General features: G+C 42.8%; 1 protein-coding gene across 4 annotated transcripts in view; it reads left to right on the forward strand.

Moving 5' to 3' along the window:
- CACNA1E (calcium channel, voltage-dependent, R type, alpha 1E subunit) overlaps positions 1–15,104 on the forward strand; it is a 564,119-nt gene that overhangs the window by 472,066 nt on the left and 76,949 nt on the right. For all 4 annotated transcript variants that reach the window (XM_006887740.1, XM_006887741.1, XM_006887738.1 and 1 more), the window contains 4 exons: positions 6,907–6,918; positions 9,605–9,701; positions 13,338–13,498; positions 14,011–14,148. In XM_006887740.1, coding sequence (XP_006887802.1) covers positions 6,907–6,918; positions 9,605–9,701; positions 13,338–13,498; positions 14,011–14,148 — 408 coding nt within the window. The remainder of the gene's footprint in view (positions 1–6,906; positions 6,919–9,604; positions 9,702–13,337; positions 13,499–14,010; positions 14,149–15,104) is intronic.

The raw sequence follows: 15,104 nt of genomic DNA on the forward strand, positions 1-15,104 counted from the left end.
TATTCCTGGAGCCTTATTTTTTGCCATTTCCTTCAAAGCAGCCTGAACTTCTTCTTTCATCACCATAGGCTCTTGCTCATATGTTGTTTCGTGAAATTTTTCTGTGTCTTCCAATTCCTTTCGATACAGTGACTCAGTATATTCCTTCAGTATATTAAAAAATCTAGGTTTTAAAAATGTGCTATTTATATACACCTTAGCAGAATCCAGCCATTCCGCTCATCTTCCCAGCCTGGAAATAGCCCCAGACTGGCAGCTAAAAGAGTTTTTAAATGCAAAGCCAAATCCAGGCCACTCACACCCTATTGTGAACAACAGCCAGCCACACCCTAGTCTCAATCCCAAACCTGAAAACACACCTTGAGACTAGGGATAGAGTATGAATTGATTGGATTTGGCCTGTTATTTAAAAAGACTTTTGCCTGCCAGTCTGGGGCTATTTCCAGGTTGGGAAGATGAGTAGGCTGGCTGGATTCTGCTAAGGTGTGTTTTCTGTTTTAGGGTTTAGACTAGGGTGTGGCCAGCTGGTGGTCACAGTAAGGTGTAAGGTGATTGGATTTGGTCTCATATTTAAATCCGCTTTGGACTCTCTGGCCTGTGGCCCTTGGGCCTGCTTTTTGTGGATCTCCCAAATAAAACAGGCTTGGAAGCAGCAGTGGCATCCACTTCCAAAAAAGCTTGCCTCCAGAAACTATGAACTTGGAGTAAGGATGAAAGTTTTGTGTTCTAGACTTCCATTCTTAGGGTCGCTTTGGGTCATCCATGACTCTACGGCACTTGGTGTAAACGTAAAATATAAAATTAAATTCCAGAAGTTTCTTCACTGTACTTGGCTTCCCTTTCACCTCACCAACCTATCCATGAAGTCAGCTCTCCTTGTCAATCTTTAAACTTGTGTATACCCCTTTCCTTATTTTCATTTATGAATGTATATCTTGTTCCATAATTATAATTCTACCCCTTAATTCAAGTATTTCCCACTCCACCCTGGTGTGTGTGGGGGGAACAAAACACCAACCCACTATATTTTCTCTATCTAGTTTTTCTTGCTCCAGCAGCACTTTGTCTACTTGTGATTTGCTTTACTCAGTATAATGTCCTTTAGAATCATGCAGGTAGTGTAGTGTAGTGTATCAATCCTCTCTCCTTCTGATTGAGGTGCAGGAACTTCTGTATAGAAGTTCACCAAATATTTCCCAGGGTGTAGGCTCTTTTTTTTTAATGGAAAAGTTTTTTGTGTGTATACAAGGATTTCCTTTTTAGGTCTTGTTCACCCATATTATCTTCTCTTAGTTGCATATTTATAGCTGTTTGAGAGCCTATCTGTGCTGTAAGTTGTTGTCATATTCTGTTGAATTGGAACCAACATCTGACTCCCAAGGGTGTATTCAGAGGCAGAAACATCACACGAGAAGAGACTGCTACTATTTCTTCTATGGAGCAGTGGGTGGATTCAAACTCAGAGCCCAATTTGGCAGCACGACTCCTTACCACTTAGCCACCAGAGCCCCTGATGTGGTAGATCAGGGCTCCTAAATTTATTTCTGAGGGTTTTTTTCCCCCCAATGACCTTCATAATTTTTTTGTTTATCACCTAACCCCTTGATCCCTCTTGTGTCGGTTTTTGTGCATGGTGAGATGTGGATCTTATTCCTGTTTACTGCAGATATGCATTCACTTTTGCCAGTTTCCTCATATTTAATCTACAAATAAAAGATCAGTTGACTCCAAGTGGGTTTTTGCTTTTTATTTGGAGACACTGGGTCAGGGAATTCAGTGGTTCTGATTCTTTTTTGCTGTGTTTATAGTTATAAATGGGACTGAGTACTGGTTTTACCGCTTGCCAGAAGTTTTGGTATGTGGTTTTTATTCTCCTTTGTTTCATTTCACTTTTTTGTATCTTTTCCTATCCACTAACAGATATCACAGAAATTGAGAAATGGAAATACCAAAACACTTAAAGTTGTTCATGCAAAACCAATACCTACACCAAGTTTTCCAAACAGAACAAGGAAACACTGGGTGGTTTAATGTAATTGCTAGCTAGACATTAGATTTTCATGCTTCTCTATTGTTTTAGAATTGTGTTGGTTGTACCCTCTCCTTCTTGTAATAATTTTGTTAATCCTGACAGCTCTTTATTGCAGGTTTAAATCTTGGAAGAATTATAATCTCTTCATTGTCCAATATAGTAACTCCATATCAATATATTTCTTCTGGCGGCCTGTCTCTGAGAGATTCCGTGGATTAGCAATCTGGTCTTCTTTGTTAGAAGAAGGCTTGCTTTGTTCTTTCATAATGTTTGAACTTGACCACTGCTCCCTTGGCATTGTGCAAGGCTCTTCTTGGTATGTGTTTGTTTTACTCTGTTTCATACTGTAGTAACATTTTAGCTTCTTTTTGCTTGTGTTCTCAACACTTTCTCCCAGCTTTTAAAATTTCCAAGTTATAAATTCTTGGAACAACTCCACACTGACAGGTATCTTCTGGCTTCCAGTTACTGGAATGATCACTAGATTGGTGGTCTTGTCTGCTTTTTTTTCAGAGAAGAATTGGTTGATTTTTTGTGGGTTTTTTTGGTGTGGTTTTTTTTTTTTAATGTTTGAACCTGACTGTTCCTTCCTTGGCATTATGTGAGGCTCTTCTTAGTGTATAAGGATGTGTAAGTTCAGGGGAACTCACAGAGCTCCTAGGTTATTGCAAATGAGGTCTCCCCTGGTCAGATGAGGTCTTCTGATGGTTGTGAGAGGACGATCTGTGGGTTGATGATGTTGCTCCTGTTGTCTCCTTGTTTTGGACCAAACGCTGGCAGGTTGGTGGGTTCTGAGAACCTTCCCAGGGAGGGAAAGGTGTTCAGACCTGGTACATTGTTTCAATTCCTCTCTTTAATGGTTGCTTTACCCCAGCTTACTCCTTCAATCATTGTCTGATTTTGTTCTCAATAATATCCTCTATTTCAGGATTCTAGGATTATCATCTATAACTGGCTTTCCTGGTTTTCTGGTGTTCCTTCAGTAGCAACAGATTTCCCGGTCTAATTAGTTCACCATATAATAATAATAATAATAACAACAACAACAACACCAATATTCTATATAGCTTTACTTGAGAAAGAGTATCTTCCAAACAGCAGTCCTGAAGTTCACCAGCAACTTGAGTTCACCACTGAACCAAAAATTGAAGCCAAATTTTTCCCTGTAGTCTGTTCCTGAAGTCTGCAGATATCAGAAATGTGAACTCAACACTGAACCAAGTCCTGAGCCACTGCCTAAAGGCCATTCACATTTTATTTCATATGATCATTCTTTATATTACCTTTTATAAAAGCAGTCACGATTGATGGATGCCCACTATCACCTGTCTTTTCAGATCCCCTTGGATCTTTCCTAATTTTTTCACCCCCTCCCTCCACCCACCAAACCCTGTGTTCCCATGATTTCCCCTCCTTCTTGCTCTCAGCCCCCTTGCCTCCTCCTCTTCACCCTTTAGATTTTTATACACATCTTAGTATACATCCTTCTAATTTTACAATAATAGCCTTATGCAGTATTTGTCCTTATGAGACTGAGTTAGTTCACTCAGCTTAATAGTCTCTAGCCTCTCCCACGTTGTAGGAGCTGCAGAGCAAGATTACAGTGAGTGATGGGTGTTTGATGTTGTTGTATACCACTGAGTCAGAACCGATCCATAACTGCCCCTCTGGTGGGTTTTCAGAGAGGCAGTTAGTCCACAAGAGGAGATTGCCATTCTTCTGCAGAGAGGCTGGTGGCCTCAGACAGTGTACCTTTGGAATTGCAGCACAGCTTCTTGCCACTAGGCCACCCGCAGAGCAACTTGACAAGCCAGCTAGAAAATTCTCATCTTTTACTGAGAAATTTTACTAATTATCCTCATAACATTAGAGTACATTTTAAAACCTAATAAAATTTCATTAAATAGCTAGGCAGTGAGTTTAAATACCTGAATTTATAGATAGTAACAGAAATTCTGAATATACATTTAGTAGCAAAGACTGGAAGTTTCTAATGAACTAATATAACATGAGTTATTTCTAAAACAATATGGACAAATATTCAAAGAGTTCATCCTCTTGGTATGAAAAAACCTCTGCCTAGAAAACTTGTTAACCTCAGCAGTGCTTACACAACACCTGTATGCAGGAATTTGAGAGAGTGGCTTGAGTAAGTGATGTATTTTAATTAATGGAGATAAAAGTATTGATACTTTGCCTGACTCTGTGACCTTGTTTTCAGTACTTCTTTCATTTCAAGTGTGAGTTTTCAAATCAGTGCTGAATCTTTGTAAATAAAACTGAGGAAAACTGTGTTTTCCTGTAACCAGTTAAAGCCTTAGGAGTTCGTTGACGTCTTTGTCATAATGGCAGACCTGTCTGAAAGATGTGCAGAGACATCACTAAGCTTTATTTCCTTTCTGGCCTATGTCTGCACTCTTTTCCCAGTTCAGATCTGTAGGAGTCCAAATTAGATAAATAGCCCCTCAGTACTTTGACATACACACTCAGCTGTTATGAGAGTACCCTCAAAGAACCTCATTATCCAAAGCAAGGGAAGCACAGAAAATGACATGAAATTTCCGTTTGTTCATCGTATGATTCTTCACTATAATTCCAGAAATTATTAATTTCAGAGAGCACATCTTGTCCTTTATCTGAGTGTGCAGGAGGGACAGGATCTGCTGGGTCATTTTTGGTTATCTGTCAGGCATCTCTGAGAACACTTTCAGGAGTTGCTGAGTGTAAAGATCTGTGTGCTACAGACCTGTCCTGAGCCAAAGGTTGAAGCCTGGAGTTGTGTGATCCTGGACAACCTTCCCTTTCTGGCCATATGTCTCCCAGCCTGTCCCGCCCAGTTTGGGCCTATTGATCATTCTGCCTTGGTTTTTCCTCAGGTGGGGGAACCTGTGTATAAACAAGGCCAATCTGTGCAGTTGTTTTGGAATTTGCAGTCACGTGATTCTGTTTCCCTTGAGAGTTCTCACTGCTTACCTTTAGACTTTTCCTCTGTCTTCCCTCACTAGACTAGGTACGTTTTAAGAAGTTAGAGACCTCACTTATGTGTTCACTGCCACATGCCTTATCATCAGACCCATGTGATACCTAAATAAAACCTATTTGCTGTCTTGTCACTTATGGGTCACAGTATGGAGAACAGAACTGCTGCATAGAGTTCTCAAGGCAGATCTTTCAAAAACAGCCGGACTTGCCTTTCACGGAACCTGCAGGTGGATTTGCATTGCCTTCCTTTTAACTAGTAGTCCAGTGTTTAACCGTTTGCACCACCTCATCAACAGACACATAGCAAAGACTCCATAAGTGTTCGTTACATGGATTTTTTTTATATGAAAGTGTATTTTGTATTGGACTTGCCATATGCTCAGGAAACTCGGGTGCCTTAGTGGTAAAGGAATGCAGTTCAAATCTGCCAGTTCCTCCACAGGAGAGAAATGGACAGTCTGCTCCTTTATGATCAACTGCCTCTGAAAACCTGATGGAGGGTCAGCCATGAGTAGATTCTGACCTGATGCTGCATGACAGCCACTATGTGCTGAGTCTTGTGTGGGAGAAGGTACTGTTATAGCTGAAGACTGTCTTTTCCCTCTGAACACTTAAAGGTTATCACATCAGAATTTAAGATTTCATGCAGCTTTGGGTTTTAATTCATAATTACAATTCATATGATCATTTAAGTCTGTCTTTGTAACATTGAATTGTAGTACATAAAATTTTTAAGGAAATAAAAAAAAAGTGAACTTTATAGCAACCAGCAGTTACTTATACTCTTTTTCAGAGTCTCTCTTCCTGTACCCAACACCCAAAATTCCAGGAATTAATGCACTTCTTCACAGGCACAATTTAACAAGAATTGTGAAACATATGCTCACCATTGGCATTGCCCTCACCTCTTCCTGGAGCCTCAGTTTTGTCTGCAGTTAAGTTCTGTGAGCCCTTGACAGAGGCTTGACCCAAAACTGCTGCTCACGAGGCTCCAGGATGAAGAACAAGAACCCCTAGCTTATACAGACTTGGATTCAAATCTCAGTTCCTACAACTACCAATCCTTGTACCTGTGTCAGGGAGGCATTAGGAGGTGACAGTAAAGAATTGCCCTGAAAGTTCTTAACATAGAGGCTATCCCAGAGTAAATGTAGAAAAAAAACATCCGCTCCCATTATTTCTGTTTCGGAAATGTTCATGTTCTGACTCTACTTTCATGTTAAAGTTCACCAGTAGAACTGGGATATGTTTTCTTCAAGTTGCATAGTAAATAGCTTCACATGCTCAGTTGGTCATTTAATTTATCAAATGCCATCTTTTGCTGGGACAGTAGGATTTTCATAGCCATCCCCCTCCCCTGCTTTATTTAGAGGTAGTTTTATGAATGTCAGATTAGCTCTCTCAGAGTGGCTGGTTGGATGTGGTTCTTTAAACAAAGCCCTTCATATGCAAAACTACTCTGTTTTTTGAGATACTTTTTACAAAAGATAGAGTTTCAGAAGAGTCTTACTTCCTATATTCTGGTTTCTAATAAATTCACCAGCAGCTGAGAGACTTAACTAAAGACTACTAAGGAAATGAGAGCAAAAGACTACATTTAGGAAACGCCAGTTAAACTAAGGTCCATGAAGTAAGTTTCAAGACCTGGAATAACATGCACTAGACCCAGTTTCATGAGTGCTTGCCAGGGCCTTTTCTCTTACAGGTTGGCGAGGTCAGTTTGGAGCACATAGTGTGTGGACTGTACAAGTGCCAAGGCTGTGGGCACGGTCCCTTGGGGCTGTGCTGCTCTGCCTCCTGCCATTGGAAGGGCTTCTTTCTCCGGAAGTTAGCTAACTGTCTTCCTTCTCTCCACCTTTTTCTTAACTGCTTTCTGATTGGATCCTTCATAGGAACGCTCTGGGGTAAATACCTTCTTCAGTTTTGTTTAAGGTGGGGATAAATGAGGGGTGGGTTGAGTGGAGGAGGGAGGACACATGGTGTGGAGGGGCAGTGCTGGTTCATTGAGGAAGGAGTGGTGCATTGCTAAGAGTGGTGAGTCTTATCTGTGGCCAAGGGATCTGGGTAAAGTGATCATTCTTAATATTTGGATATCTATTTGGCTTACTTGTTACCTCTCCTAAATAGATACTTGGATGAGCTTAATAAAGTAGAAGTGTTTCTAAAACATATTATTGTTGTCATGTGCTGTTGAGTCACCTGTGACTCATAGCAACCCTATGTACAACAACTCAGAACCCTGCCCTGTCCTGAGCCAGCCTCACTGACTCTGACACATCAACCCCACATTGCCCCAGTTACTGTATCACTCCATCTCGTCTGGGATTTCTCTCTCTTGCGCTGCCCCTCTACCTTTTCCAAGCATGATGTCCTTTTCCAAGGACCGAGCCCACCTGGCCATGCGCCCAAAGTATGTGAGACAGAGCTTCAAAATTCAAAAACATTTAAAAGGCCAGGCTTACGGGTTTGATGAAGACTGATAGATCCCCCGAGATGTAGCCGTTAGTCACCTTCTTAACCTGGAACAATACCTACTTAAGTATCAGCCAAACAGCCTGTGAGGTGACCAGTGACACCAGAGAGGCACTCACCCCTGCAAATAACAAACCATGTATGGTCATAAGAGCAGCACTTGTTCATTGATAAAGCCCTGAAAGTAGAAGGGAGTTGTTGTTGTTGTTGTTGTTATTGTGAGGTGGTGTCCAATCTGATAGAGACCCTGTGTACAGCTGACCTGAACCCTGCTCTATCCTGTGTCATCCTCATCACCTCTGACACACCAGAGCCAATGCCAAAGTCACCATGTCAAACCATCTTGTTGGGGGGGGGGTCCTCTCTGTCCTTTATTGACCCTTCATCTTTCATGGAAGTGAAAATTACAGGAAAGAAGTGAGAAAAGAATGATAAAATTGTGGTCATTGTTAAGAATGTTAAAAGCAAAGTATATATGAAAGACTGAATGAAAAAAACAATATGCTTTCTTTACTTTCACTCAAATCACTATGAAAGAAAAACAACAAACAACCCTTAAAAATAATATGCAAGGGTCCTTAGATGAAAACTACCATATGAGGACATTTCTCATTAGCTGTGGCCTAGCGGTAAGAAGCTGGGCTGCACTCTTAAAGGCATGTGGTTCAAATCTACCAGCTGCACCATGAGAGGAAGATGGGCAGTCTCCTCCTGTGTGATTAACTGCCTCAGAAAACCCACCCACTGGACAGTCAGCTGTGGTCACTTCTGACTTGATGGTATGCAGCAACAATAACATATTCAAATTTAGACTTGAATAAAAGTGAAACTAGAATCTGAACATTCTGGGTCAAGTTACTATTGCTTGGATCACATTAAATGTCTTTAACCTCAGCCTCTCCCGTTTGCACCCTGGACTTCAGTCTCTGACTGGGAGATGGGCATGGTAGGAAGGGTGGGGTGAAAAAAATCAGAAGACCTTGTTGTTTCTAGATCCTACTTTCTGTTGGTGTAAGAACAATTTGAACCATGATGAGGAAAGAGGGAGAAATATAGTCAGTCTTCTCCTATGCCCCCCTAGAATCAATGAATCAATTCCAACTCAGCAGCAGTGATTTTTTTTTTAATAGTATGAGAGAAGAACCAGGCCCTGGGCTCACAACTTGGTCTCATTTTCCACCATCTGTATGTTTTACAATTTTCAGTTGTTTGAACTGAATGCAAAGCTCTCAGGGGATGAGGAGAGTAGAAAGAAACATGAAAATTGATTTCTTCTTTTTATTCCTTAAGATTAAAAGAGAAAGGCACTCTTTTCCTATTAGGAGCAGATATTTCTAAGATGGTAAATAGAGAGGGGTGTTGAGTATAGCACAGAGATTGCAGTGGGGCCCTCTTCTTCAGTGTGGTTCTCTGCAGCCTGGGCTCAGTGCACAGCTTGTCTGAGGTGGGAAGGCCCAGCCACACAGAAGTAATTGATGTGTGAGCCCAGGCCCTGGTGAGATGCCTGCGTGATGTGCTTTCTCTGACACAGACCAGCCTAGCAAGGGTGTCATAGCCAGCACCACCCTTCCTCACTTTGTTCTCCTGTCCAAGGGGGTGGCATTCCAGCAAAGAAAGTGCTCAGTCAAGTGCCCCATGAGACTGTATCTCAACTGTGGGTTCTTAGTGGATATTACTTGAGAGTCTCCTCCTGAGACAGCCTCAGTCTAATGGCAGTAGAGATTCAAAGTGGGTTACTGGTCATGTTCTCTGTGCTGTCTGATCTTCTATATTCATATTGCCAGTGCTGTGATGAGCAGCATTGGAGTGTTTATTAGGAAGAGAAAATGGTTATTGATGCATGTGCATTGTGCCTGTATGTGCATGAAAGTATTTGCCTGTGTGTGTCCTGTATGAGTTCAGGGCCTGGGGGTGGTGCACGCATGCCAGGGAGTGACTTGAGAATTTTCTGATGATCTTGCTTGTAAAGGTTCCATAAAGGACTCTACTCTGACTCAGTGTATGTTCTCTAGCTACATCTCTGCCTTTTTAGCCTATTTTCATTAACGCAGTAATGGGAGTGTCCCTCTTCTTTCTTCCTCATGTCCTAATGATCCTCTGGGGACCTCTCTCTTACAGAACCAACAAGGGGAGGGACATCAAGACCATCAAGTCTCTGCGGGTCCTCAGAGTTCTGAGGCCTTTAAAAACCATCAAACGCCTGCCCAAACTCAAGGTAATGTCTCCAGAGTGTCTTCCCATCAAACCTCCTTTTCTCACCTTCTTTCTTTAGCCATGGCTGGCCTGCTTTTTAAGAATTAAACTCATTTATGAGCCTGAGTCCGGCTCATGGTGACCCTACATTGGATTTCCAAAGCTGTAAATCATTATAGGAGGAAAGTCCATCTGTCTCCTCCTGAGGTGATGGGATTCATACTGCTGACCTTCTGGTTAGCAGCACAGCAGTAACTAGGCATATTTCCTTTTTTCCATATCTCAGGTGAGGATAGGGATTGTTTCCACCTGCTTGAACTAAGGGTCTTAGTTTCAAAGGAAATGAACTAACAGCCCAAGAACTCTGTATACTGACCTTTGCCTCTTGAGTGTACATCCAGGAGGTATACGCGCTGATTATGAGAAGCCTTCCTGGAAGAACCAATGGTGGCTTTCCCCTAGAACCTTCTATATCATAAGGGGAGGCAGAACACCAATCCTAGAAAAAACAGGAGCCTTCTGTATGTATATGCACACGAGATCTGCCAGGTAACTTAATGGTGTTTTCTGTTCTTTTAGTTTGAGAGATAGTAAGGATCTACTAGACTTGACCCTTCATATTTTGGAGGTGCAGATAGGTCAGTAATATGCCCAAGAACATAGTCCATTTTAGGCAGAAACAGAAGAAGTGATGCAAGGAGCTAACATGAATTAAGTCCTTCCTATGGCTGGGACCTGGCACTGACTAGGCATCTTATCATGCTATCCTCATTCCCTGTCCAGCGCTCTCCCTGCTCAACCCCATTGGGATTCTCTTCTGTGAGCTTTCTTGCCTTTCAAAGAATTAGAGTCATGCTTGTTAGTAAGTTGGTCCTGCTCACCACCCTTGCTCACACATACGCTGAAATGGTATATTGCTGTTCATAGGAGAAATGTTCTTCTACCTTGAATTCCGATAAACAGACAATGCCAGGTATAGGACCAGGGCACCCCGCTCGTAGCTTCTTTGAGTTGAAAGATAGAGATGCCTTATAACCCACACATTTATGGTATGAACAATATGAGTGGTCCCTATAAGAAAACCCTACATTTTTTTCTGGTATGACTGGGCCTAACTAACCAAGCCAACCACAGAAATAAGGTTGAGCAAGAGGGACCAAAGGCATGGGGGACAAACTTTACCACCTGGATTTTCCCTCTTTTTTGCAGTCCATTTCTCATGGGCTTCTCATCACTGCTGGTACTTGCCCTTTTGCTGGCGTCTGGTCACTACTTCCCCTTTAGCTCTTAGTGCGCTAAACAAAGTTCACCAAAGTCCAAGTCCCAAAGCAGTTGGCCTGACACATGGATTTTTCCTAGTCGCCACAGCCCTGGTTCACCAGCTGGACTCCTGAGGAGAAATGTTCATATCCTCACTGACTGCCTCCTTTGCTGCTCTGTCTGCCCCTTTGGAGAAGGCCCCCGCCAGGGCACCAGGCAGCCTTCCACATACACTGTCCATTATGGCCCACCCCACCTGGTACTCGTTCCTTTTCTTCCTCGCTTCCTCTGGTGGATGTGAGCAAAAAAGGCTTGGGGTCTTAGGCAGCTGTTTGCTGCAGCTCAAGCTCCAGTGGAAGGGTCTCCAGTGAGCAGTATACAGATGTCTAGGTGAGATTAGTTAGCAGGCCAGAGAAGGCCACCCCAGCCTTGGTTAATCCCATTAAATTTCAAAGTGCTGGCTTCTCTCTACTGCTTGATAACCTGAGGGGAACGTAGATGGCTCTTCTGATTCCACAGGCGGCGTGTCACTCACATTCCCCGCAGTGTTGCACTAATTACACCAGCAGCGCTTCACCCAGTGCTGCAAAGGAGCACACACATGTGACACCATCATGAGGCCAGAAGCTCCTATGAGATAAACCTAAAAACCTAGAAAATTACCTAAAAATGTGCTTTAAATGTGTTGAATTGCCTTTTAACTCCTAACAGCTTAGGGCCCAGAATGGAAATCCTGACTCTGTCTACTCAGTCTTCTGCATCTAAGAGAGGAGGATGCCAATTCCTGCCAATATTCCCTCTGTTGAATATCCAACTCAGAGAGCAGCCAGTTAGTTTTAAGCTAGAGAAGCTTCATCCAAAGTGCTTAGCAAATGAAATCCATGTGTGAACTTATTACAGATATCATTAAAATGAAGATAATAGTTCATTATCACTCTCCGAGCTATTTGAAAGCTGAAGAACAAAAATACATTTTTAGTATTCAAATCAAATAACATTACAGATATAAGAGCAGAAATATGAAATTTATCTTCCTTGTTTTGCAAAATAATCACAAAGATTCTTTTTAAAAAAATTTGCATTTTATACTGGTTTACTTACAAAGTTCGTGTACATTGTTTTCACACTGGATATTTCCCATTTCCTCACAGCTTCAGTTTGCTTGGCTCCACGGTCAACACTCTTGGCACCAGTAGCCAGGAAACCAAAAAACGTATTGTGATGGGAAAGTTTGCGGTTAGGGACCTCTCCAAAATACTCAAGAGCAACAGTGTCTCTCTGGAGACTAAGGTCCGCCTGATACAGGCCATGGTTTTTGCAATCACTTGTTATGCATCAGAGAGTTGGACAATGACTAGGGAGGATAGAAGGAGAATTGACGCCTTTGAGCTGTGGTGCTGGAGAAGAGTATTGAATGTACCATGGACTGCCAAGAAAACAAACAGATTCATCGTAGAGAAGATTAAACCAGGCTGCTCCTTGGAGGCAAGGATTCTGGGGCTTCGTCCGACATACTTTGGACATGTTGTAAGGAGAGACAGGTCTTTAGAAAGGGACATCATGCTGGGTAGAGTAGAGGGACAGCGCAGGAGGGGAAGACCCTCTATGAGGTGGATTGATTCAGTGACTGGGGTACTCGGGATGGGTGTGTCAGAGGCAATGAGATTGGCACAGGATAGAGCACGGTTTAGGGCTGTTGTACATGGGGTCGCTATGAGTCGCAAAGGACTCGACGGCACATAACAACAACAACAACAACCCCTCCCTCCACCCATCAAATTGGGCTGCCCTGTGATTACTTAACCCTATCTATCCTCACCCCTCTACTCCCCTCCTTAGATTCTCATACATGTTTTATTAGTTATCTATTTCTACAATAATGATCTTATACAGTACTTGTTCTTACGGGACTGAGTTAGTTCGCTTAGCATAATGCCCTCTAGTCCCTCTCAAGTTGGGTAGTAATTTGCAGTTTGGCCTTTCCTCAAAAAGCTGAACATAGAAATTCCACAGGACCCAGCTATTCCACTGCTTGGAATATACCCTGATCTCAAAGATTCTTACCCTCTCTAACTTTTGTGCTTCCCACCAAGTAGGGTGCTCCAGATAGGATCCGACAAGGAGCCTCAGCAAGCTCCTGACACAGTCTGGTCTTTTACTACTTTGGTTTTGCTTTTTGATTCAGAGCACATGTTTCCCTTCCCAGGTGATGGGTTCTTATAGTCACATCCAGGCAGGATGCCAGCTCTTAGTCCTGCAGACGTCATTACTTAGGAAGGTGGCATCTTCTGAGGGGCCGCCTCTGTGCGGCTGACTGGTGAGGCATGCCCCCCACCTCAGCTCCAGGCACAGGCCCATCCTCAGGCTCACACTCCAGGCTCTCGGCTTCTGTCCACAGGCTGTCTTTGACTGTGTGGTGACCTCCCTGAAGAATGTCTTCAATATCCTCATTGTGTACAAGCTCTTCATGTTCATCTTTGCCGTCATCGCTGTTCAGCTCTTCAAAGGAAAGTTCTTTTATTGCACAGACAGTTCCAAGGACACAGAGAAGGAGTGCATGTAAGTGCCACCAGCACTCACCCAAGCATGTCCTGGGGAGGCCCAGTCACCTTCCATCTGCCTCTTCTCTCACCTTTCCCTCTTTCCTACATCCTTCCCTCTTTCAGGTAAAAGGGAAAATAGGAATCTATAATCATTTACTGAGCACCACTCGGACCAGACAGAGTCCAAGGTGTTTTTATTCAGTTTTATTTTTAAGTCCTTATATCTACCTTATGAGCTTAGTTTCATATGTATGTTACACACATCTGGGAACTGAGGCTCCAGAAGTTTAAGTAAGCCCCTCAATGCTCCCTAACTTGGTGTTCCACTGCTACCTAACTAAAGGCTAGGATGTAATCTCATAGCTATTGGATGCCAGATTCCATGATGCATTGCCTTTAATAAGACATTTATTTCCTGACATTAATATGGTGTTTGCTATTGCTTGGGATTTTGACATGCACAGACTTCCCTTTGCCTTTCATGAGCTATAGTGAAGAATCTCCGCTTTATTTCTACTCTGATTTTAGAGGCAACTATGTAGATCATGAGAAAAACAAGATGGAGGTGAAGGGCCGGGAATGGAAGCGCCACGAATTCCACTATGACAACATTATCTGGGCCCTGCTGACCCTCTTCACTGTCTCCACGGGGGAAGGATGGCCCCAGTGAGTGACCACTTTGCTGGGCATGCTTGTCTGTGAGCTGAGGGGAGGACCACTGGGTTGCCTTGAGAAGCTGATTCAAACTGAACATGGCCAGCTCTTTGCTATTATACCAGGGAAAGTTAAGTAGTTGTGAGTGGGAGTAACAGGCAGAGGAGAAGGAGAATGGAAATCCTTAAGGCAGAAATCAAGAAGGAGAAAACAAAGCCGGGAAAATATTAGAAGCTTAGTGTCTCAGGCAGTTATTGAAGTGAGTAGAGTCATCTGACTCCACCAGGATAAATGAGTTTTCAGCAGCTCTTTGCCCCTTTACGAGAGCAAGGGAAGGTGAGTCTCAGGGAGCTCTTTTAATAGGTTTATGCTCCAGGTTGACCCTGAACCTGAAAGCCTGAAGTTCAAGGGTTAAGGATGAGCCTTTTGAGAACAAGAACTGAATCAGTTCCCTTTACTTCCCATATTTGAAGGCTAATTTTCAGAGGCTTGGAAATTGCCAGGTCACCACTTCTGGTAGCATTGTACTTGAGTTGGTGGCAACGTGTCAGCAGGTAATCCAGGAATAGTTCAGTACTGAGCATAGCAGCTCAAACTGTAAAATGTTATCACCCCATTGCTTGGGAGTTTAATACATGATGAAACTGGACCTAGAAAGAGCAGAGTCTTCCAATTAAAAAAAAAATTACAATAAAACCTGCTGAGCAGATCCAGAACATGTGTAGGGGAGAAACCTATCAGAGAAGTAAAACTCAAATAATTTTTAAAAGTCCAGAGCAATAGAAGAGTGAAAAGACTGCATCCTGTCAGAGGTGAAAGCATGGGAAACCCTCATAAACAAAGCAGTGCCATTGAGCTGCAGCTCTCAGAGATCTTATTGTGGGTGAAGATGCATCAGGCTTCACACCATGCTTCAAGTGAAGCTGTCGGTCAGAGCAGCTTCCAGGCCTGCCATTTGTCATACCCAC

Source organism: Elephantulus edwardii, unplaced genomic scaffold (assembly GCF_000299155.1).
Source record: "Elephantulus edwardii isolate Elephantulus edwardi_28Jun2011 unplaced genomic scaffold, EleEdw1.0 scaffold00061, whole genome shotgun sequence".
NCBI lineage: Eukaryota > Metazoa > Chordata > Mammalia > Macroscelidea > Macroscelididae > Elephantulus > Elephantulus edwardii.